This window comes from Synchiropus splendidus, chromosome 9 (genome assembly GCF_027744825.2).
Source record: "Synchiropus splendidus isolate RoL2022-P1 chromosome 9, RoL_Sspl_1.0, whole genome shotgun sequence".
Lineage (NCBI taxonomy): Eukaryota > Metazoa > Chordata > Actinopteri > Syngnathiformes > Callionymidae > Synchiropus > Synchiropus splendidus.
Window position 1 is genome coordinate 18,986,931 of NC_071342.1, and position 25,217 is coordinate 19,012,147.

At 41.8% G+C, this 25,217-nt stretch overlaps 1 protein-coding gene and 1 long non-coding RNA gene across 3 annotated transcripts in view; one reads left to right on the top strand and one right to left on the bottom strand.

Moving 5' to 3' along the window:
- plpp4 (phospholipid phosphatase 4) overlaps nt 1-25,217 on the bottom strand; it is a 74,526-nt gene that overhangs the window by 18,269 nt on the left and 31,040 nt on the right. The window contains exons 2-5 of one of the 2 annotated variants that reach the window (XM_053875501.1): nt 20,772-20,880; nt 10,352-10,442; nt 6,267-6,327; nt 6,080-6,204 (exon numbers count right to left, since the gene is read on the bottom strand). In XM_053875501.1, the coding sequence (XP_053731476.1) occupies nt 6,080-6,204; nt 6,267-6,327; nt 10,352-10,442; nt 20,772-20,880 (386 nt within the window). Of the gene's footprint in view, nt 1-6,079; nt 6,205-6,266; nt 6,331-10,351; nt 10,443-20,771; nt 20,881-25,217 lie in introns of both variants that reach the window. The other variant, XM_053875500.1, reaches the window with a different exon arrangement.
- On the top strand, nt 7,263-8,076 carry LOC128765083 (uncharacterized). The gene is made up of 2 exons (XR_008415819.1): nt 7,263-7,601; nt 7,724-8,076. It is a non-coding gene; the product is annotated as an uncharacterized LOC128765083 (long non-coding RNA).

Consider the following 25,217-nt stretch of genomic DNA (forward strand, 5'->3'; position numbering starts at 1 on the left):
CTTGACCTATCAAGAGGATTTTAAAAAACTGGTACATAGTTTTTTGAGTCTGCACTTTTGACACATTTGCAAGGCTACTTTATTTCGCTCTCTTTAACCAGTGATTTCTGCGCATTGGTGGACCCTGCAACATTCTCTATCGCAGACACTAATTCAAAGTAGTGGCTGTATTTTCAGCTCGAAACGTGCATCTCTCTCCTCCCTCCTGTTATTTACTGCTGTGTAGCCGGCAGCTTGATACGTGAGCTGCCCGCGTGTTGAAAACGTGACTGGCTTGTTACGCGTTGTTGGCATCACTGCTCGTAACTACACAATGAAATCATCGGCGTGGGGTTGAATTTGTTTTTTCCTGGTGTTGAACCCACACCATCTCTTGACATTGGATTGACCCCACTAACCGTCTGCCGCTAACATCCGACGGGATCAAAGTTCCAGAACATATTCACGGAGCGACAAGACTCGTCCTGCTGAAAGGAGACTGATGGGAAATTGAATTCTTTATGCTTTCTAAATGTGCCGGCGTATGTGTGCTCACCATGGCCTCGGCTCACCATTCTCTCCATCACATCCTGAGTCACAGCGCGACAGCATAAGGCTATTAGAGCTGCTGCGCTGACGACTGTAATCCATACAGAGCCTCTCTCCGGCGTTTCTTCTGGGAAACAGTCAGAGCTTCAAAGCCCTTCTCCCCCATTAGGTGTCTTTGAAGACGCTTTAATAAGAACCCTTTTGCAATATGTCCCACAACATCATACTACCTGAGGCCACTTCTCTACCTGGTTACTGGATTGCTTCACTGTCTGCATTGGGTTTCTAATCTTGAATACCTGCCTTTATAGAGGCTCAAATATTCCATAAAAGAGAGCATCAATAGACACCATTATTTGGTGACTTTCGCTAATGAGAGCTGCGCAAAAACCGTCCTATTTAAACTGATCAAACAACTCTCCACTATTCCACTTGATGCTTTAGTCATCAAGCATTCAGTCTGAGTTTTAAAGCAAGTATATTTTTGGCTACGGAGCTGCTTTGAATTCAAATATCTCAAAACAATTGACCCACATTTGAATACTGTTTTTCAGTTTCAACATTCACTGAGCAGAGCAGATCCACACTCCCTCATTGGTTGTCTTCTTCTTCTTACATCTCAAACCTCCATGGTACCTTGAAGGAGTCATCCAACTACTCCATTTAAAAAGCTACTTAGTTGGTTTTCCGATTACTTGGTTTCAAACCTAACTTCAATAGACTACAAGATACTGTGCAAGTTACATTCAGCAGCCGACAACACTTCAACATTTGCCAAATAATGCTATTTATACCAATGCATTTATGGCTATGCATGTGTGCTTAACCCACCAAAAACAATGCATTGCAGTAACATAAAATACAGTAGCATTCACATTTCATACTTGAAACCAATAACAGATTTATGAAAATATGTATTTAGCACAGGCATGTCAACTACTGACAATATTCAATTAAACAAATAAAACAGTGGTCTTACGCTATGTGTGATATGTGCTCCTTTTCTGTAGCGAAGAACTGAAGTCATCTTCGGGTAACTATTCAGGTAACTATTTCTCCACACACTCTACTTTATACCAATATCCAAAGAAGAACTTTTATTAGTCATACAGTACTTGTATTGTAACACGGATCAGGTACAGTCACTTTGAAGTGCGGACGATCTGAATAGATTGACAGACTCAAAGTGTATTTTTCATTATGTTCACTCACTTTGAGTCTGAGCCTCTTTCGCTCACAAGACACTTTAGAGCCACACTTAAAGGAATAACGTCTGCTACAGATACATCAGAGGAGATGGTCACTTTAGTTAGCGAGATCCAATGTAGTGTCTATTAAGACTGTTGGGATTTTATTGTCCCTATCAACACGTCATACAGTCGAGACTCGCGTTGGCTCAGTGAGGCTGACCAGCATGTGGTAAGTGACACGCAATCCCTCTTGCAAATACACCTTAACACGTCTTAAAAATTTTCGCCTGTATTTCTTGGATGTGTTGAAATGTCTCCACACCACAGACATGTTGGACGTATTTAGACCATCACACAGTTTTGACTGCATCATCTTAACAATCTCTTTGGGTGTGGTAATTTTAATTTTTTTTTTTTCAAATTTTCAGTGCATCAATGTCAGGTTTTGCCAATTTTGCCAACTCAGGCACTAATAATTTCTGCCACTGTGGGACAGTTGCCAGAACAGGCCAAGAGGACCATTGTTTTCCTGCTCCAAATGCTTCCAAAATAATCAGCTTGATGTATCACTAGTGTCATTTTACTTGCCTTATATGGTGCATATTTTCTAGTCCACACTTTCTAAGCTGATGGAAATTTTGCGAGGATGCCTGGTACAAATTACATTTGGCACCGGAACCTTTCATATTTAAGTTCAGGAGACTAACAGTCACCAAAAGATTTACTGAAAAGCAAATGAAGCAGGACAACCACAGCTGAGTAAACAACGTAAACAGAAGTCAGACACTGCAGGATTATTATTTGTGATGTGGTCCTGACAGAAAGCAGCAGCCGGATGTTTACGTTGTATATCACTGCTAGATTTGCTTGCCGAGCGGTAATTACAGTAGGATGTAAACAAAACATTCCAAATTGTCCCGTCAGCCGCGAGGAACATTATTTTCCGATGTAAGTGCTCATGCAATACTTATGCGTTCACTCTTTGGACACCCTCATGAATTCCAAGCGCGCCTATTGAAATATAATGAAAATTGAAACATAAATGCCGAGCTCAAAGCCCAAGAACATTTTTCCCTCTGCATATTGCAGCAGGGAATTCTGCGTGGTTCAACAGGATGAGCATTCTACTTGTGAACTCATTACTGAAGGGAGAGAAAAGTGGCGTTTCAAAGCCACGACTGCTTCTGTACTCACCGCAGATCCGGCGCAGAGTGAAACATTGTGGAGATTATGAAAAAAGAGGAGCTTTTTCTTTTTTATGGTTTGTGGTGGTGAATGATTTGACCCTCCGCAGAAAAGCTGAATACCAATTTACATGCAACAGCTGGACAACGAACACCTGAATCATTTAACAGTGCAAAAGTGGGAGTCCAGAAGTGTCCAACAGAGAATTGGCACTTCAAGTAATTGAGATCACATTCATAGTGGAATCATTGCTGCTTCTCATGAACTCAGTTACACTTTAAAAAGCAGCATTAAAGAGGCTCCAATAAGATGTTATGACTCAAAGAGTCACCGACAAGGCTTTGGATCTAGGCATTAATGTAGTAAGAAATGTTCATATGTCGTCCACAAAGTTGCTTCATTTGAATTAGAATGCAAAATAAGTGTAAAACTGAATTCAAATTCAGCGCAGTGTTGCAACAAACAAGAACCGGTCACTAGATGACATCACTGGATCTGCACTTTTTCTCCAACATCCACGTGACTAATCCACATATTCATGTGTTTTTACGGCATCACAATATTTGTGTTGCCTGTAAACATCACACCTCAAACTACGGTTCTGAGTGCTGTCAGTCATGATTCGGCTTCACCCACAGAGCACATAAAATCATAAAAAAAATCTGTAAAAAAAAAATTGGAAAAGATCGGAAAAAAACTTTTGAATTCCTAAATACAATTTACGACCAAAAAAAAAAAAAAAAACCTTTATATTACTCATTTAAATCATCATTTTCATGTTGTAATGAAAACTTTTTAAAACAGAATGTAAATCTTTTTTTTGTATTCAAACCTTAATAACCGGGCATCAAAACATCATTTTTCTGAACAATTTTTTTTTCAAATTTCAAATTCAATTTGTTTTTTGTATTCAAATCTCCATGGCAGAGATATCCCTCCATGCTCAGGTAAAACTGCAAAGGGCCAATGTTGAACAAACAGTCGAAGCATTAACTCAGTGGCGAGTCACTTAGTGGAGTGTCACTTGGATCAAAGTGATAGTCAGTAAATTATATCAGATGTGCAAAAACTGCCGACTTTGAAGCAGCAATTCACCTCAGAAATGGAGGATTATCTTGTTGATTCATGGCGTTATTACACAGCCTGCCGCTGAGCAGATGGCCGTCGCAGGAAGCCAACAGGAATTGATTCATTTTCTGCTTATCCTCTTAATAGGTTGATGCAGGGCTGGAGCCCATGCCAGCTACACTGGGCGATATGCGGGGGACACCCCCTCCATCCCACTATATAAATAAACAACACAAACAAGCTTAATTCAACCACCTTCTCTAGGAAATGTGTGTTTTCCCGAGCGACGGCATGTAATTCACCCACACCTATAGATCATTTAGAGACACAGGAAGCACCCAGGTTTGCTCCAAATACAGAGTTTCCTCAAGATAAAATCAAAGCGAAGACCTGCTCGTTGACTGGGTGGATTATCAAATTCTCAGAAGGGATGTTTCATGGGAGTGTTGTCGGTGAGCTAAAAGGATTAAATGAGCAAGGTTCTGAAAGTCAAAACATAGTCTTGGGCTGTGTCCTATTTCTCACCCTAACATTAGCACGTGGTTTTGAGTGTTCTCCACTACGAAGTGCCCTCCGACGACGAAGAATTGGAACACTTCATGACGTCCTGCGTAAAGACAGTATGTTATTGGCCGTGCTGTGTTTGGTGTCCCGCATTTCGAGTGTTCGAGCTCCAACGTCTCACGCGGTTTGGTGAACCAACGGAGAAGAAACGGGCGGAGCCAAAGCCGGCTTCGCTGCTACGTTGCGGTGATAGATCTGTGTTATGAGGTATCCTAGCTAGACGACTGTTGTTTGTTAAGAAGAAATATAAACATACTGCTGTACATACATGTGGTATTGTTCATGTTGGCGGACATGGAAGACCATTTGGGTCGCTAACGTGTGTTACAAGAGAAAGTAAAGAAACAGAAGTGTAGTCCTTGTTCCTAAAACATCCCCGTTGTCCTATCCAACATTGTTTTTACATAAAGTACTTTGGTATGCTGGAAATCTATCCACACTTCATATTCCCACTTGGTTTCAAGTCAGCGCCGTAGTTCGCAGTAGTTACTTAAGAGTATTGGGACACACTACACTACGTTGGTGTTCATGTGAATATAAAAACCATGACTTTTGCAAAAAAATTGTCTGAATTGTGATATGAAAAAGTCTCTGAAACAAACTAGCAGACAAGTATCATGAGGTTTTTATTGAAGTTATCCTATCCTGGGAAGGAGTTTTCAGCTTTTTCTGTCAAAATGAAGTGACTCCAATGTCAGTGCTCCCTCCTATTAAGGTAGGACCTTAAGGAGGACAGAGAAGGATGTACAAAGCAATCTGTTTGTCTGTCGGAGTCACCCACTATACTGGAATAGATAGAGCCCTCAAATCCATTAGAAATATTGCATATATTACGCATTCAGTATCCCTTTAGATTCAATCATTTGAAGTCTGATTAGGTTCTGGCAGAGTGAAGCAAATATCGACCTCTTCAAGCTCGGAGGAAACAACTGAGCTCTGAGTTTAAGAGATTTAAGTGACGGACAACATTCAAGAGCACTATAACTTATAGTGCCACCGACACGCCTCTGGAACAATGCGTAGATATGCTGCATGAAATGACCATATGTCGTCTACACATTCAGTATCAGGGAAGTATAAATATGTTTTTATGGAGGAGAAACTATATTTTGGGGTGAAGTTTGATTTAAAAAAAATACATGTTGAGATATAAAGCATCATTTTTTCTTTTCTTTTTTCAACTTTTAAAATCTACTGGATTCCAATAGGTTTACGTGTTCGCATTATGTCTGTTTGCTGAGTATATGCACAGTATTAAACAAACTTGACTCATGTATTAATGTTTGATAGCAAGTGTTTTGATAGGAGATTTTTAAAATTCTGGTGAAAGCTGTTCACGCCATAATGCATTGCAACAGTTGCGGCGGAGCAGCCAGAGCTTCTTAAATTGTTCCATAAGGTTCGATGAATGTTAAAAGTGTTTGACTTGGACTGTATTTATTCTTCAAATAGGGTGAGGATCTTAAATATATTTAGATATCTAAATACTCTTGTTACTTTGAAGAGTTTTTAAATGTAGCCATAGACACAGGACTGTAACTCACATGAGGAGTGGCTGCTGGGAAAACTCTTGCGTCCCTCTGAGACCAGATGAGGTTCCCCAGTGCACAGCATCTTCGCATTCACTTGACCATCAGGGAAACACCTCTGGAAATAGTCGGGCCTGGGTCTGTTGATCAGAAACAAAACCCTTCATGTCTCAACCGCGCCCTCTAAAGGCGACGCCCTTACCTGCCCACAATCAGCTTGATGGTGTTGGTGAAGACTCCGTTGAGGGCGAGAGCCAGGGACACTGCTGCAGAGGGAAATCACAGGTGTTAAGCCGGAAAGACATTCCTTCATCACTCTCATTTTCAAAGACACCCACACTTATTGCATAACACAGAAATGCAAGTGCCAACGAGGGACCTGGAGACTCTCCCTCGCAGGTGGACAGATGGCTGTCATGGCAGGAGTCGAGCGGGAGCCAGATTTGGTTAATTCATAAGCAGCAACACTGGCTGTTGAGTTTCACACTTCATAAATCAAACCTTGTCTTCCTTCCATCACCAGAGCTTTGAATTAACAACCTGCACAGGACATTCAAAAGCAAAGCCCATTGAAAAGAGAAGTTTGCCGGGAGGCGCTGGGTTCTGCATCCTATAAAAGTGATTGATAAAAGCTGCGACTCGCCATGGTTTGTGTTTGCAATAAAGCCAGGCGGTGCTGCAGACTGCAATCCATCCTGCACCACTAATGTGTTCTTATTTACACTTGGATGTGGTGGCCTTTAAGACATAATTAGCTTTGTGATCTGAGACGGTATAAAAGGGCTTCATTTGCACAGCAGCAAGCATTTCCTCGCTCCCTTTTCTCACCGATTCTGTCTTTACTGTGTCCGGATGAATGATCGTCGGTCCATGGTGAACATGTGCACAAAAGGCAATTGTCTCTTATGTGATTTATTGTGAACACCTGTACTGTTAAAGCTAAAGTAAACATAAAAAATGATTTGTTTTTTTTTCATAGTTTGCAGAGAATGAGCCACAGAGGATCAGGATGTTGTTGGATTTGGACTCTGCTTAGGGACACCACTGTAATAAGAGAGGTGATGTACAGTACAAGCTTGAGAAAAAAGGAACGAAAGTCAGTCGAAGCGAGAGAAAATCAGGGGGAGGGAGAGTGACGATACGGGGGGGAGAGGTAGTGAAAGGAATCAATCATCCTGAATGAAGAAAGGTGAAGAAGAGAGTGCAGCGAGGGGGGGATGGATGAGGCATCTGTGATAGGGAGGCTTTTTTTAAGACAGTAGAGGTCAATGTCGTGATGTATGGTTCGGAGATCAAGATACTGAGGTAGTCATTGGAAGTGACTAGGAAGGACAAGAGCAGAAAGAAGAGACACAGAGAGCGCAGATGGTTTAGACACATGGAGACGAGTGTTGGACCAACAATGTTGGCGTTGGATGAAGAGGAAGAGGATGTGGTGAAGGAAGACGGGATCAGATGAGGGGAGGAGTTGCGGGAAATCCCAGATAAGGAAACTCACAAACCAAGTGTGCATCTTCTGATTCATTTGACTGAAACAGTGAGTCACCATTTATTTGATTTTATTTTTCTGCCAACATCAACTTTCACTTTATTACTTTTGTATTAGCATGTTGCTCCTGCAACAGGCCCTTCTCTTCACTCACTCCTCCTGCCTTTCAGGTCCTGACTCTTCCTGACCGACACGCTGAATTTGTACTCCCCAAAGCTGCGGACAATTCCCATCAGTCACGGAATCAAAGCCTTGACTCCACTTCAGATCCTAAGAAGCGTGTCTCGCCGCGACTTCCTCCTACAATATTTAACCAGAACTTCAATCTTGACCTTGATTCATCCAACTACACTCCTATCTGATATCTGGCCTCCTGGGAAATATAATCCTTCCGCCGGAGACACGCGCGTCATGCCTTTTGATCATTTAGAATACTATTGATTCATGTCCAGGTTTTTCATTTAAAACTTTAATCGCACATTCAGCCTGCAAGTCTGCGTTGCTTTAAAAACCTTTAAAGCTGCGACTGAGTCCCCTCTTTGGTTAAGGCAGCTGCCAAAAACACCTACTCTCTTTGGCACTTTGCTCTTCCGTTCGAACGTTAAAGGCTTAAAAATGGTGGCAGACTAAATTCAGTTTGTCCTGGAGACCTCCAGAAATCCAACACAGACAACAGGCAACAAACCTGGTGGGACCAAATACGAGCTAGCTCTGGGTTGGTTGGTTTGAAGCAGGGCAGTATGGTTTGCTTTCTTATTGATGATACTGAATAAGTTCCTCAATAATGAATGTGCTATTGTCAGCGTGTTAGTGCAGAGCCAACTATCATACAATGAAACAGGAGAGCGCTGGAGGCTTGTCAGGACTCGGGCTGAAACTTTACACCTCCTAATTAGCCATGAAGCGGACCACCGGGGCAGATCATTAGCCCCAGAGCAGACCCTTGTAGATTAGTAGTCTGCGGTCCAATTGAATTCACCTCAGTCTGCCGACACTCCAACGCTCTATTCCCGAGGGAGACACTTGAACGTTGTTATTTAACAGGCACATTGAACAGGAACCTGTTGACCTGTTAAAATATGGCCTCGGTTTTGTCAAATCTCTCCTCGGTCGGGAGCAGAGCTCCGGACGGATTCCTCCATGTGTTTGTGTCGTGCGATGCATCAGGCTTACAGCAGCGGTGATGCTGTTTCAGGAGCCTTTTCCGTCAAGGTCTCTATCTGAATATATTCTCAGAATCCAATTTAAAACAAGGAAACAGTTAAACTATCTAAAACAAGGTCTCTCATTCTTCCGCTAACCTTTGGGCGACATTCTTTACCAATGATTTTGCAGCCGAACAATTGATTTTATCGCGATCAAACACAACAAATCCATTTAGATTGAATAATTTGAGGCTTGGTCTGATAAGGTTCTGGCAGACTGAAGCAAATATCGACCCCTTCAAGCTCGGAGGAAACAACTGACTAGGCCTAACTGATTCCTCACGGCTCTCAGCTCCTGTTGAGAGATTTAAGCGAGGGACAACATTCAAAGGAGCTATAGTTTATAGTGCCATACCTCCGGAACAATGCGTAAATATGCTGTATGAAATGACCACATGCCATCTACGTGGCTTCTGCTGAATTCTTTATTGTTTTGTCTTTTTATTGAATTTGGACGGTACATAAAAACACGTAATAACAAACAAATAATAATGTAATCCTACTACTAACAATCATAAATAACAATAAAAAAACAATAAAATAAACTAAAAAAGTAAATACATGGCCACGAACATATACAAAACCAGTTGAAATATAACTCATAAATTCTATAAAATCTGAAATTACAATTTTATGAGTTTCCTAAAATGAGATCCGATTGAATAAAATTTTAATAAATCAAGTTGTTATGCTGAAGTTCACTCCAGAGGTAATTCGTCGCCAAATTCACTGAAAATATCTGAAAGAGACATTTATTTGATTTCTTCCTTGTCCTGTTTTGCATTATGACCGGTGATATAATAGTAGATGGAGACAGGAGAAGGTATCAGATGGAGGAGAGAAGACAGTCGATGGGGTCCGTGATGTGGTGAATGAGGGCATGAAGAGGACAGGTGCTACTCGGGAGGATGATCACAGTGGGAGTGGACAACATGACTTCACTTCATGATGACGCAGTTGTGAATGGAAAGAGGATCATTTGATATGAGAACAACAAAGAGAAGATTGCGCTACTTTCACTCTGAGAGGGACTCATGTATTTAGAAAGCTCCTACGTGCCGCTAAATCGCCAGAGTACAAATGGAGTTTTCCAACAAGCCCACTGTATTAGCTGTATGAAAAAGGCGTTGCAGATGTTGACACCAACGGGGTCGGCGTTGTACTTGAAAATTCTGTGTGAAAGAAGGGACAGTTGCTTCACTGAGTCTGATCAAAAGTAAATACCTGCACCAAAGAACATGGAGAAACTTATAATGGCTGAGAACCGAAAAGCAGTATCTTTTGATCTTCCCTCTCAGATGTGAAGTCAGTTTTGGAGCTGTGCTTGTTACGTCGGTTCAACACTGTCAGAGCACAGACGTCCCACTGTTTCCCCCTCTGATTCCATGTCATTTGTCTCTAATGTTACACATTGTACACAGATTTTTTTTTTTTTACATCGACACACTCTCACTTCACCTGCTGCTCGCTGCCGTGGGGAAAAGTAGAAACTAAGTAGAAAGTGTCAACTTGTCAGGTCAAATAATGTTTCACTTTCCAAAGAGAATGAGAAAAAATCCATAAAACATTAACCATCAATGAGCGCGGTCTCACCTAAACAGGCTTCTTTGATCTCCGTCTTGTCCGTTCTCTGAATGATCTTCACCACAAAAATCACTGCCAGCGGGGTGAGGAATGAAATGGCCTGAAAAAAAAAAACATTTAATTTTCTGTTACTTTATTATATTTCATTTCATTTATTTTGTAGCTTTTCAGCTCAACAGACATAAGTATTTCATCACAGCTCTAGACATGTTGTAATACATGAATTGTTGAGTTGAAACCATTAAAGTAAAAGAACCTTGAAGGTGAAACTGCTTCCAAAAGAAAAGGCAAAATGATAGTAAAGATCCATGAATTCAGCAGCTCTTTACATTCCATACTTTATTTTGTGTGTACTACAGTACGTAGAACGCATAGTTGTTGCGGTATACCGGGTACCCTAGACCCCCTTGGGACACTGCGGCTCCTTTTTCAAGAGGCTACATCGATACTGAATTTATTTTGGGAAAGTTTTCTAGTGAGGCAACACACTCCGACAAGATGGCAGAGCCTTTGGTGAATAGTCAAGTCATTCAAATCAAGGTCAATAATACAAGTAACATCCAACTTACGACCAAGATCGGTTCCGACCAACTGGTCGTCAGTCAGATTGGACATAAGTCGAATGTCATTCAAAATCGACGCGAGGGTTACAGGTGCTTCTATAGTGGTAGATGGCTGTGTGAGAGTGAGATGCCGGGCTGCTACGTGCTGCGGTGCCAGACAATGTGTGCAGTGCTGCGGTGCCACTGCTGGCCGTGGTCGTAGTACCGGTGGACGTAAGTCGAGCAGGTCGTAAGTCGGATGTTACTTGTATTGATTTTCATGTTGTGCAAGTGGTTATTTCAATCATGGCGAGCTACAGGTGTGGAAGGCACACCAGCGACAGCTGATACGCAGCAGCACTAGAGATGATAAGCAACCACTCTTATCAATGTGGCAATCCCCGCCGGCTCGTCCATTTGCCCCCCATAGGGGAAACCTGTCGTTTTAGCAGGACCATAAATTCAGCCCAGCACTGCGCGAGAAGCAGAGGAGGTGCGGCGACGACAGAAACGCAATACTTTGAGAATAAAACAAACTCAAAAGCAATCCATTTTTGACTGAGATGAGTGGGACACTCCATCTTCAACTCATCTTTGAGGGAACAAAAGATTTTTGTTATTTGCAGCGTTCCGTCGACCAGCCAAACAACAGAATCGACTTGGGATTGACGGGCTGCAAAGCACAGACAGGAGACGCAACAACCTGGGATAACCTGCTGATGGGAAATGCTGAGAGGAGAACTTTAAATACTTTGAAAAAGTTTAGAGAGGGTCTAACTTGACTCAAGAAGGGGCAAAATCAATAGATAACAAAAAATATATCACAAAAAAACATTGTTATAACTGAATTTTCTGTCTGGCAATAATGGGATTTCCATTCATCTATTCTTATTATTCTTAATTTCATAAACAGAAAGAATAGACATTAATAAAAAGGCAAATGGTTGAAAAAAGGCAGAGCGTTTACGCTTGGAGGACGATGTGGATTTGCAAATCGATAAAAGGACTGTTTGCTTTGGAAGCATGTTTTGTAGATGAACGATGATTGGATCGGATGCCGCGTAACACAGATGTCGGCGGACGATAAAGAGAGACATGTGAGAAACAGACAGTGGGAAACGGAGACCAGGAAACAGTCCATGATCAGATGTTGACTGTCAGCCGAGTGCATTGTTTGTTTTGTGGTTTCTGATTCTGAGGTATCTTCTGGGGTTCTACCATTAAAAACACTGTACACTTCAATGACAGTTGTCAAATGACTAGTTTTCTTTGTCGATAGAGCCCTACATTTTCATATGAAAAAACTGGAATTTTGACAGTGAAATGGCTTCCACATATATTGTCAATGTCAACATACATATACACAATGAAGTGAAGCAATTTAAGAGTCAGCAAATGCCTGACTTCAACAGTTGGAGGCAGAGCTGGAGGTAGCAGAGATGAAGATGCTGAGCTTCTCTCTGGGAGTGAGCAGGATAGATAGAATCAGGAAGCAGGAGATCAGAGGGACAGCAGATGTCAGAGAGGCTAGATGGAGATGGTTTGGACATGTACAGAGGAAAGAGAGACAGTACATTGGTAGATGAAGATGTTGAGGTTGGAACTGCCAGGCAGAAGGTGGAGAGGAAGGCCAAAGAGGAGATTGATGGAGGTGGTGAAGGAGGACATGAGGTGACATGTAGGTTTGAGAGAAGAGGAAGCAGAGGACAGGGTGAGATGGAGGAAGATGATCCGCTGTGGAGACCCCTCAAGGGAGAAGCTGAAAGAAAAAGGAGAAACGGCTTCCACATGTATTGTCAATGACAACATATATACAATGAAGTAAATAAATGTAAGCGTCAGCAAATGCTGGACTTCAACAGGAGGTTTTATTTTCAGGTTAGAAACAAGAAGATCTCTTCCTGGACTGCAGTAAGTAAGAACACTCTCACATGCACGTCTCTCAGTACCTGTGAGGTTTGGCCTATTTTCGACTTCCTTGAGTCGTCAGATATGAAGCAAGGCCATGTTTTAATTTCAATACACAACTTTATTTTCGTGATCATTATCACACCGCCCACATCTCCATCTGTTGACTAGCTATGACCAAGGTTCTCTGCTTTCATGGCTTCCTCAGACGTGCGATCACACATGAAGAGCTATTTGAAGACATAAGACACACGATGGAGAATCTGGCCTTGGATCATGGCAAAACATGAAGGACGCATAAATAATCATGAGGTAACAGTCACAAGCCCATGGAACAAGATGTGAGCAATAGTTTGAGTCTTTCTGGATAGAACTTGGTCATGAATTTATGATGAGATGACTCAACACGTCTCGTGTCAGGTGACTCCAGAGAGGCTTCAAACCGTTTTGCATGCTGCATCTGAAGCTGACATTCTTATGCATGTTTGTCTTCGCTGAAGTCTAGAACAGGGGTTCTGAACCGTTTTGATCTTGGGGCCCTCCTTTCCCAGAACAAGTAAGGCCCGGGGCCCATTCAAGTAATACAACTGATTCATGTCTCTGACCATATTTAATCTACTTACACGTAAACAAACCAAAACCCTGTGAAATAACATGAAACCATGTGATCATCGGAAATATATTTGTCATCGAAAAGTTCTACCAGCTGTAGAATCAGTTGCAAGTCATATTCATCAACAAAAAAACACTTGATGCAAACTGTTTAGAAAATTGGGAAAACTGAAGAAAAATCTGAATAAAATAAATCATGTCTAAATATCATAAAATAAAAATGTTCTGACTAATTTTCAAAACTGCTTCAACAGGTGCTTTCATGAACAGTTTTTACTGTTGGGGCGCCATCACTTTCTTTATCATTTTTTCTTTTCAAGAACTTCTCCATAGTTGTTAACTTTCACAGATTTGCAGCTGTCAAGTCAATTCAGTGACACGCTACTGCCACCAAACGTGGCTCATGTATTAAAACTGAGCATCTCGCAGCCCTCACGGCCCCAAGGTGTAAAAGCAAAAAACCAGGGCCCCCGATGGTTAAGAATAAAGAACAAAACAAATCCTGATCCTGATCCTGACTCACAGAGGGGAAGCCAAGTCCTTCACTTGATCAACGTCTAGTCACACGGGCCTCACTGGTTGTCTTCTTCTCCGGCATTCCTGGTCCAACACCGCCTCCTCCAATTGACCCACATCTCAACAAATCAAAAAGTTTCTTCGGCTCCGCTCCGAGTGGATGAAAAGCTCTGGATCTGGGAGCCAGTGTGTTGCTCGGGAGGCGATTGCAACCAACAGTATTGATCGTTCCAAATGAGAAACGGTTTTGACTGGCAACCTGTTCCTGATGCTGAGACTGTAATATCGCACAGAGGCAGCCCAATAAGCCACAACCACCTCAGGGCGTATTGACATTTTGGCACTTTTTCAGCTGAAATGAGAGCAGGCCTTGATTTTTCTGACGATGTACAGACTGACGGATGGAGCGGATGCGTTCCAACGACAGGTCCAGCAACATGGGCTGCTGTGCCACTGACTAAATATCCCTCACTTTCAGAGTTGTTCATAATAAGGAGAAAGAGATTGGTTTGCTGCTATTAGAAAATTGAATAAAAGGAAGGTTCAGGAGTCCCATAAAGGGACTCTTTCTTTTCCCGAATATCGGTTCATAAATGCTGAATCCTCTGCTTTATTTGTCAGCACAAACAGCTTGAAAATGCAGTCTAAATAATGGAAATACATGCAGCACAGCAGCACTATTTCTGTACTAGTTTGCTCTTGCAAAGACATTTCAGATGTTTGGTGGAATCCTGGGGTCAAGAGAAGACAACTGACCTTTGTCACATGAACAGCGTGCTCTTGTACTCTTTGTTGCTCAGCCCCATATTCATGGTACCCGCCTGTTTTTATTTTTCACAGTGTTGAGCCTTTTCTTTTGCACTGCAGCTTGTCTTGTGAGTCTCACTGCTTTGTTTTTGTGCTTTTTTGCTGGTTCGTTTTTCTCTGTTCTCGAGACAAGGTTCTTAACCTTTTAGATCTCCGGGGCCACCTTTCTCAGAACAAATGGGCCTGGGGCCAGTCCAAGTAATAAAATGATTTATTACTCTTGATTTTTTTTTTGTGATCAATAACTATATTTAATCTACTTACACGTAAAAAAAAAAAAAACCTTGTGACATGACATGAAATCATGTGATCATCGCAAAGATATTTGTCATTGAAAAGTCCAACCAGCAGCAGAACCAGGTGAAAGTCACATTCATATAACCAAGTCATATTCATTAAATTTACTAGAGAAAAAAAAGAAAAAAAAAAAAACAAATAAATATAATTAATTCATGTCTATATATCATAACATTAAATAATGTTTTATTTAAACTCCATAGAAGATATAAGTGAGTGTAATTGAAAGTATAGCCATAAAATATTGCCACCATATGTGGCTAATGTATTAAAACTCAAAGAGGCGCTTGTGGCCCAACCATGGACCCCGGCCCTATGGTTAAGAATCACTGTTTTAGACATCTGGGTCCCAGAGTCCCAGACGTGCCACACCTTGGATTCTGCCTTTTTTTGTTTGGCCTCTACATGATACATTTCACTGGATTTTTTGGCTTAAATGTTCAGCAAGTGGAACAACATTAGTGATTAAACCAACAGCTGCACAGCAAAATGAAAACCATTCATAATAAAGCAAATGATGGACGGCACGACATCCTTCAAAACATCAGCACCAACTGCAGGCGTGTTTCCTAATAAGCCTGTTTCACTACAAATCAACCACGGCACCAACGGAGCGGTACAGTGCCAAGCTGCTGTGTCAGAAGTTTGTTTGTTTGACCGTTTATGTGCCACTCTGGCGTCAGTAGAAAAAGTCGGAAAAAGTCAAATCGGAGTTTCAGGACTACAAAGTTTAGTTTTCCGCTAAGCCTGACAAATGAATTTCACAACATTGTTGCCCATCCTTTGGTGACAAAGCACTTTTGTTTTTGACAGCTGACTTAAATTTAAAGCATCGCTGGGCATTAGCCAGCAAATGGAGGCCATTTGAAGGACACAAGACAAAAATACATTAGGGAGGGACGTTTGGCACCAAACCAGATCTTGTATTTACCATCCTGAATATTTGTGCAGCAAAGAAAGTACAACGCGAAGCACTGCAAGTTCTGTTTCCGAGTCATACTGCAGGTTTTGATAGGAGCTGTTTGTGATAGACAGTTTGTTGGACGTGAGAAAAGAGGTGGTAAGAAAACATGTTCAACCGTGGTGAATGTGAGGCAGCTGCGAGCGTGAGGTGGCAGTTTGACATCGCGGGAAATGTTTCCAGCCTGCATACGTCTCACAAGCCGCTCTCTACAGGTGAACTCATAAATCACCGGAGCGTAACACAACTGCACGCATGTGAAATTCGTTTTAATCATCATTGTTTTGACTATGTTCCGGCAGCTTAGACAGCGGAATTGTGCACACAGCTGACAGAGACTGACTGTTCTGTTCCAGTTAGGCATCAGGGAGGTGTCCAAGTGGCACCTGATTCTCTTTGGTGGAAGATCCGTTTCCACTCCATCTTTCCTGGACGGCTCAGCTTTTGACTCAGCTCTGGCTTCACCAAAGCCGTGGACTTATGGTCGCTCATCTCCAATGAAGACAACTGTCTCAGACCGAAATTTCGTTGCCATAATATAGTGATATGTTTAAGTCTAAGACTCAGTGGATACAATCCAAGACCTTCAGTTTAGACTGAAGACATTCATCCCATGCTCAGCCTGCTTCCTCTTTCTATGGATATGGCTGTCGTCATTGCTGTTTTGACAAGAACTTGTTTATTAGGTTTGTGTGATTCATCTTTTTTTTTTTTTTTTTTTTTAAAGGGACTTTTGTGTGCGATTTAGTTTAGGAAAAGAAAAAAAAACAATCTGTATCGGCCAAGAAAAAGCCGATCGGGCACCTCTAGATTGAATCAAATGGTCGGCCGAAGCGAAGGCCCTGCAGTGAAACGTGCATGTACTGGCACCCCTCTGATATATGTAGGCCAAGTGACTTTTTCTCAAGCTTCCTCTCCAGATTTAACCCAAATAAGTTAAGCCTATTAACAAGTAATCATCATGCTGGACTACATTCCAATCTGAAGGCTCCTCTGTAATGACAGCCGACTGTTGAGCTCATAACTGAGTCAGTTGTGAGTTAATTACATTTCGGCGACACGACGGATCAGCTGGAAAAGACTTTCAGACGGATAATTGTGCGAGTCGACACTCGTGACCTTTGGCTGCTCAGATGAGGAGAACCGTCTCCACTCGAGATCCAACAGTAAACAATAAGCGGCGAGAAGACTCCTGCCAACGCCGTCATCCAATCAAAGCAGGATTCTCTCGAGGCAGGAGATGATACCGAGTATCCAGACGAAGGTCGCACTGACTCATACTGTACTCGTGTAAATCCTCCCTCTGCTATTTTTATTGGATTGTTCTCAGCACTGTAGAATTGTAACGTAGGGGACATCTGACTCTGACGGCGCTTCAGGAGAAGCTAATATAAGCCACCTTTTTTTAATGCTTGAGCACATTAATAAAAAAGTTTATCTCTTCTGGCTGCAGTGGAATTAAAAAATACTAAACTGAATCAAACAACCGTGACTCCAGGAATCATTGTGACACAGGCTCATTGAAATTCAGAGCTACTTCTTTAGATCTCCAAGTATGTTGATCTTTCCCGAGACAATGTGGGAGTTGTTGGCTGACACTCACCCACAGACCCACTGTGTCCAAATCCTGGATCAGCATGACCCTGTTCAATCAAAGCTTCTTTTCCAAGCTCATTCACTTTGAATCAATTTAATTTGAAACAATACTTTCAACAACAGCCAGAGGGGAGTGAGAAGAAAGTGAGAGGAGAGCAAGAAAGTAAGGGCCAGGAATCTAAATAGTGGAAATAACTGACAACGTGATGCTGGCTTTGAAGCCAAGGCAAGAGCAGAGAATATGATGATAAATTCTGTGCCAGAAGAAATGGAAGCTTTATCCAGAGCCTCGTCAGCGACAAGCTGGGATACAAGGAGACGTTTATTATCGACTCAGCAAAGCGGACCAGCCGGACTCATATTTTCAAGTCAATCTGTGTCCGACATCCTTCATTGAAATGAACTTCCAGGACTCTGGAAAATACAACGGGCTTCTCAGAAAAATCTGTCTGTGGAATAATATACAATTCATTCCTCTCTTTGCCTTTTTTCAAGCCTCGATACGACATTGAAATGGGAGAGTTGCTGTCGTATGTTTCCCTTGAAGCAAAATAAATCGTCCCCTTCTTCTTCTTTTCCCCGTCCTCCTCCTCCTCCTCGTCCTTCTTCTGTATTCACACTCACCTACTGTACCAAAACGTGACTCACATGCATCTTTTGTTTAATAAGTCAAGCGCTGGATCGATTTCCAATATATCCGAGAAGAAACGGCTCCTCACCGCCGACGCCAGCTCCTCCTGCACGCAAAAGAGATGGACGTGTGTGGAGGAGACCACAGTGGAGTGATTGACACGTCCCTTCAACAATGCCAGCTCACAGGGAGGCGAAACAAGCACACCAAAGATGCTCCACTTGAATAAGCGCCGCACTTCCTTTAACCTGTCGGATGATGACTTCCAATCATGTTGAAATTGAAGTCATGCCAGGTTAGAGAATACTGCAGAGCACTTGCACTTTTATGGTGCATAAATCCACCATATAAACTGAAGAAAGGAGGGTTCAAAAGAAACCAGTGTTTCAGAAGCAGCATATAAATGTCAATACTAACAATCCACTCATCGACTCTCACTTGACACTTCACACGGGTTCATCATTATCCACATAGCTATGCTTCATTTTTGTAATTTTCTCTTGTTTCCAACAATATTCCCAGATAAGTGGGTATGCATTGCAGGTGGAGGAGCTCAGAAGAAAGTGCTCACGCTTCTCCTCTCCTGATAACACTGAGCACGGATTATTCAACCACCAGTTCCTTTCATGTCTTCACTTTCGTGGCTGTCGATTTTTTTTGTGAGCTTCACTTGAATGTGAGTGAGTTTTTTTTCCTGGTTTGCCAGCATTTTCTATTTGCTTGTTTGACTTACCAACTCTTTTTCTTGGTGTTTTTCAGTTGCAGTTTTTCCTGAACCAGCCTCGCTCCTTTTAAACTCATGTGAACCCTTATTTTGACCTGTGGACTTGTATTTTTGTTATCACCATTTTGGTCATGTTCACTTCCTGTCTGTATTTATTTTTGCTTCTTTACTTCCTGTTCTCATGTGATACCTTTTCCCTGTCAGTCATTAGAATATTTTATTTTGGAACTACTGTCCAATAAAAAGGGCATTCCCTTGTTTATTCTGATATTTAGATTTTTTTTTGCCTTCATCCTAAGCTGTCTCCTACTCCTTGGCTTTGTACCTGTTCGTCACTCTTCTCTTTTCTTTTTTCTTAACTTAAGCGTCATTTTCTTCTGACCACATTTGGCGTCATTGGCTGTTCCAAAAAACGCCAAAATGTTTCCCTTGTGAAGTATGTTTTCATTTGTGTCTGTTGTTCCTTTTAACTCAAGCGCAAAATGACTCCTCAGGATCTAAATGGTTAATTCCATTTCCATTTCTTTACAACAGAAATATGGCCTTGGTTTGTAAATTTCTCTGTCTGAAAACCCAACCAGATTTGAGCTCAGTATATGTTGGCTCAGCTATACACTGGATTGTGTTTTAGAAAGATGCGGTTATAATCCAACGTTTGAAACAGTGACATGAACGGAAACAGTCAGCCCCCGCCTCTTCACAGTGCATTGTGTTAGAATACAGCATGCAGTCATATCAATACAACGATTTCCATGATTCCAGAATTGTGTTGGCTCACTGTAAAACAGGAGTTCCCTGACCGAGATTTGAACCTGTCGCATGGGGGTGAGCGTAACCATGCCTTAGCACTAAAATCCCTAGTAGAGTTTTCGCAACACTACTACTTACTGTACCTAGGTACATTAAACAAATGAAAAATAAACACATTTTGGCTGCCACTCTCATGAAAAATTTTATTTATTTTAGGGATTTAATGTTGTGTATGTTGTGTTTTATAGAGTCATATGTCCCACTTCTTTGTTGCTTCTGAACAGAGCAGGTGGCTTGGGCAGCAGTCGCTACCAATTCTTTAAAACCCTGTTGGATCCAGATGGAACTAAAGCTAATGGACAGCAACATCACGGTCACGTAACCTCTTGACAAAGGTATTTGCAAAAACATACTGGAAACGAAGCACACACAATAGCTGCTATGATCTCGCCAGCTTTCCAGGGTGTCCCCTTCCTCTTGCCCCCTGCAGCAGGTGCACCTGTCGCTTGGCTGCTAGGTAAACAGCTATAAATACTAAATGAACTTGGCCTTCCTCAGCTTTGCTTCTTATAATCAAGTATTTATATCCAGTCGAACTGAATATTTTGGGATGCAAATGATCTTATAACAGCCTCCTCTTCATCCAAGTTTTTTTGTTTCTGTCACTATGTCAACATAATTCGCATCATCTGAAAGGAAACCGTGAAATCACATGTTGTTGTTCACGTTGCCAGGATGCTTCAATGGTGCTGGATAATAATAAGTGTTTGCCGAGAGAATCTCTGGAGGACTCGCTAAGTGTTTACCACAGCGGAAGAAAGGAAACCCACTTGACCCTGTGTGTGTGTCGGTGTGACCAAAACAAGATGATATTGGAGCAGGGAAACAAAGATCTTTAGAGGCCTTTTATATCTTATCAGCATTATTCAGGCTTCACCTACGCAGCGGACGGTAGAGAATTGATTCTCTAAATGAAGTGTTCCTGCTTCGAGGGTTCAGAAGAATGAAAATAAAACGGTGTTTCACTTGGTAAATAACTAGGACCTCACTCAGTGGCCATCCATCAGTAATAAAGAGGGACTTACAAACATGACCCTCTTGGGGATGTGGTCCGACTCCACCAAAGGATTCTTGTAGAGCCACAGCTCCTCAGGCTGGATCACTCTTTCAAACGGCTCCAGGAACTCAGTGAATCTGGAGAAAGAACAAAACGCCCACTTGTCAGTTCATTATTGCCATGTCTGCTCATTACAGTGTGTTGAAGGTTCACACATATTCTCAGAGAGCAGAAGGCTTTCACTGAAGCTGAAGCCAACGGCAGTTAGCTACCATCTTTGTTAAGTGCCATGAAAAAAAGGGGGGCATGTGCCTGCACAGAACTTTTAAGGTGGAGATGAGGAGGATTTCAAATGTGCCGTTGGACAGGGACAAGGTGAGAAGTGGCAGTTCGACATATACAGTACATTAATCCCTCGGAGTGGACATGGCAGACTTGTCTTGCTTGTACAAGTAATGTCACAGATTTGTTATGCTCGTGCAGGGTTTACATTTTTCAGATTTCACACGGTTCAGTGTTTCCATGGTACAGTGAGGCACCGAAGCTATGCACCACAAAATACGAATTACCTGCGAGAACATCTCCTAGACATAAAAATGGTTTGCTCTTGTATTGGAGGGAAAAAAAACAAGACCAAAACCGAGATCAAACTGAGCAGGGAATACAGTCATAAAGACACATTTTTTTTGTTCTTGGTCTCGCCCCTCATTGGCCTTGGTTCCTGTGTGCTCTGGTCCCAACACAGTCTTGAGAACCACAACAGTAGGTACAGTAGTACAGACAGTACTTCAACTTAAATTTATGGCCAGAACTTTAAGATCTTCATTTCGATTAAATGGAAAAAAGGTCAATAATAAAACATATATATATATATATATATATATATATATATATATATATATATATATATATATATATATAAAATAAATAAAGTGTAATCACAACCCTTCTCTTGGGTGAACATATGAAAGGCACGTCGGACTATACAAGACTAAACAGCTAAAGACAGTATGTGATAAAGGAGCGTACTGCAACATTGAGGGCATGAAATGAAATTCAAAAACTGAAGCACAAAAACAGTTTATTTGGTAAATAATGCTGCAAACGCTTTGCTCACTGATGCCGTAGCAAACCCGAATTGTGTCACTTCACCAACCCGACTTAAATCCGGTCAGTCTCCTGTTAAATACTGAAGATGATGCAGATGAATTAATTTCAAAGCCCCTTCTTAATACAATTTTGTACAAAACCACCTCAGTTTCAAACATGAAATACATACAAAAATACATATCTACTTCACAGATTTCCTTTTATGATGATAGTGGAATTGCGCTGTCATAATGATAATATTTAGAAAGTGTGAAGATGGTTTCCACCTGTACTGCATTTCCATGTGTATATTTGAAACACGTTTTAGCTATGTCATTTGTGTTACTGCATACTGCGAACACAGGAACCATGAAGAAGAGGCCAGAAAAATAAGAAGAAATAAAAGCAAACCCTTAAAAAATTTCTTTAAAAAAAGTTATCTTCTTTTTTTAATTGTCCACTGAAGATAATGAATAAATAAAAAAAAAAGATTTTCATCCCCAGGAGAAGCTCCTGACCCAAGACTCAACCTCCGTAGCTGCCCTTCAGCAAAGCATCTATCACACATCTGCTGCCGTAGATCTTCCGACTCGCCAGTGGCGGCTACAAATGCTAAATCAGTTAGATCGGAAAAAGGGCTATTAGCATCTTCTTCAAACATTTTTCCAGATGAAGTTAAAACACTGCGGCAGTAGATGGACCTGCGTCGTCATTTATGGTTGATCCGATCACGGGGAAAAGATCCTTTTCATTACAAAGCGCGCCAAGTCTATTTGCTGGTTTGCGAAGAACTGCGGGTTATAATGGTGTGGTAATCAGGACGAGCTCATTTTACACCTTGCTGAGTCGCTATCTGCGATTTACTTGAGCGCCATTACATCGACACTGAACGCTCTGAAAGAAATTAAACAGAGCTAATGACACATTATATGCCCGGTGAATGACTCTGTTCCTGGGTTTGTGCTCTTATCAGCTCATTCATTCGCCAAACTGTGACAAAGAAAGTGACTGTCTTCGCCGGGATTAAAAGAGGTGACAGTTAAGATGCCACACCAGACGTACTGCCCTCCATTACCTGAGAGCAGACTGAACATTTATAGCTGTTGGGTGCTGAATATGTGAATTTACAAGGAAACAGCTGTGTGGATGACTGTAGCATAGGACTGCGCACGATCAACCTTGGTCACATAAGACAACTGGAGGTGACTGAAGTGAAGTGCTTGTGCTGGAGATGTGGATGGGGCCATCACTTAGTGGTGAACCTCCCGTAATGGCTCGAGCTCTGACCACATACAAGTCACTGCTAAAGGGGGCAGCAAATTCCATTATTTTCAAAATCAAAAGATATATATTTTTTTTTTAATCTGTCAGAGATTGATGATGAAGATTCTGTCCCTGCACTCATGGAGGAGCTCGTCCTCTATGCCACGTATCTCACACGGGAAAAAGAACAAAGTGGAAACAACAAAACACGAAGAAACAAAGTTATCCCTAAAGATGGGATTGAGCTTAGCATCTCACAGTTACACGCTAGTGAATTAATAAATGACAAAAATCCTCCCTTTGCTTCCTTCATTCCATTCTACATCACAGTACAAATGTCCACCAGAAGATTGCCACATTTTTGTGATAGTTGGTGCGCAGTGGGAACCATAAACCAGCGAGACCCATGTCACTCATGCTTGCTTTATTTGATCATTTTTCCTTGAATTATTTTTATTTTCTGTAAAACGTTTTTTCCACTTTGACCCCATGCCTCGTGCTTTCTGGCATGCCGCTAATAGCAGGTATGTTTTGCATCATACAAAATGGTGCCACTTTCCACCTCTGAGATATGCGCTACCATCCATGGGGTCAAGTATCGTGAGGCCATCTACCACTAACAACGTGGTCCTGGTGCCACCATTTATGATGTTGATGTTTCAGAATAAAATGTGATTCATGGCAGCATACAACACATTTTAAATTATGTTGTATGGTTTGGAAACAGTGGCACTGAGGAAAAGACAGGAGGCAGAGCTGGAGGTAGCAGAGATGAAGATGCTGAGCTTCTCTCTGGGAGTGAGCAGGATGGATAGGATCAGAGGGACAGCACATGTGCTCAGGTGTTTAGGAGACCAAGTCAGAGAGGCTAGATGGAGATGGTTTGGACATGTACAGAGGAGAGAGAGCCAGTACATTGGTAGATGAAGATGTTGAGGTTGGAACTGCCAGGAGGTGGAGGTGGTGAAGGAGGACATGAGGTTTGTAGGTTTGAGAGAAGAGGAAGCAGAGGACAGGGGGAGATGGAGGAGGATGATCTGGGGAAGCTGAAAGAAGAAGATCGACTACCTTATTGCGTGAACAACCCAAACTATTACACAAGACCTTTAACCATCAACTCGATATTGACAAGATTTTTAAGCATCAAAAATATGTATAACAGCTGTGTGTTTTGGGAGGACTGGAGAGTCACACAGTGCCACAAACTGGAGTTCAAGCTAGGCCTCAACAATAATACAAAAAAAAAAAAAACCTCAATAAATAAATACATTTTATTTGGATATTATTTTACTTACATATTATACTTCAACACTTAAAAAACTTGTATTCTGATTTTATTTTTACACATCACCACTACATTTGTGGTTAATATGGGCTCCAAATAATATAGACAATAATATTGTGTAATACATTGAAACGATCAGCCGTGGAGCCACAGACCAGCCAAGACACTTCGCTGATGCTTTCAGTGGAAACCTTTCAGCATGACTCAGATGTTTGTCTGGGACTCATTAGATAGAAGTAGTGTCTCAATTGCTCCTTCCCACAGTTTCAAGACGTGTGAGTATTTTTTGGACGTGCGATATCCGAAAATCCAATATCATCCTCTGTTTTTCCTCACGCTAGTTTCTGTGAAACAGCATCAGCTTCCCTTCGACACAACTGAACGTCAAAGACAATTTATTCATTTCTCTCTCCTAACTATGAATCACAATGGTGAATAATAGTACTCTGCACGCTTCTTGATAACGTTGAGCATCACTGGTCCATTCTAGAATCCGCCTACATTAATAGCAAAATTCGATCTCGCGGACAGATCAGCTCTCCTTGTACAGTGAACCACGCGGTGAAGCGGCTGCAGTTGGAAGTGGAGGACCGTGGCGAGGTGACGACAGAGGCGAGAGACAGAGGATCAAATTAGTAGAGCAAATGTTGGATAAGGTAATGACATACAGAGCGAATGCCCTGTTATTTTCATGCTGGTGGAAGTGGGAGAGCGGCTCGGTGGATGAGCTGGCATATTCAGATAATGAAATCTGGATATCAAGCCGGCAGCCTGCTCGTGTCGTGACTTACTGAACGATTATCCAGGCGTGACTTGGGACTCGGGCTTCACGAAATA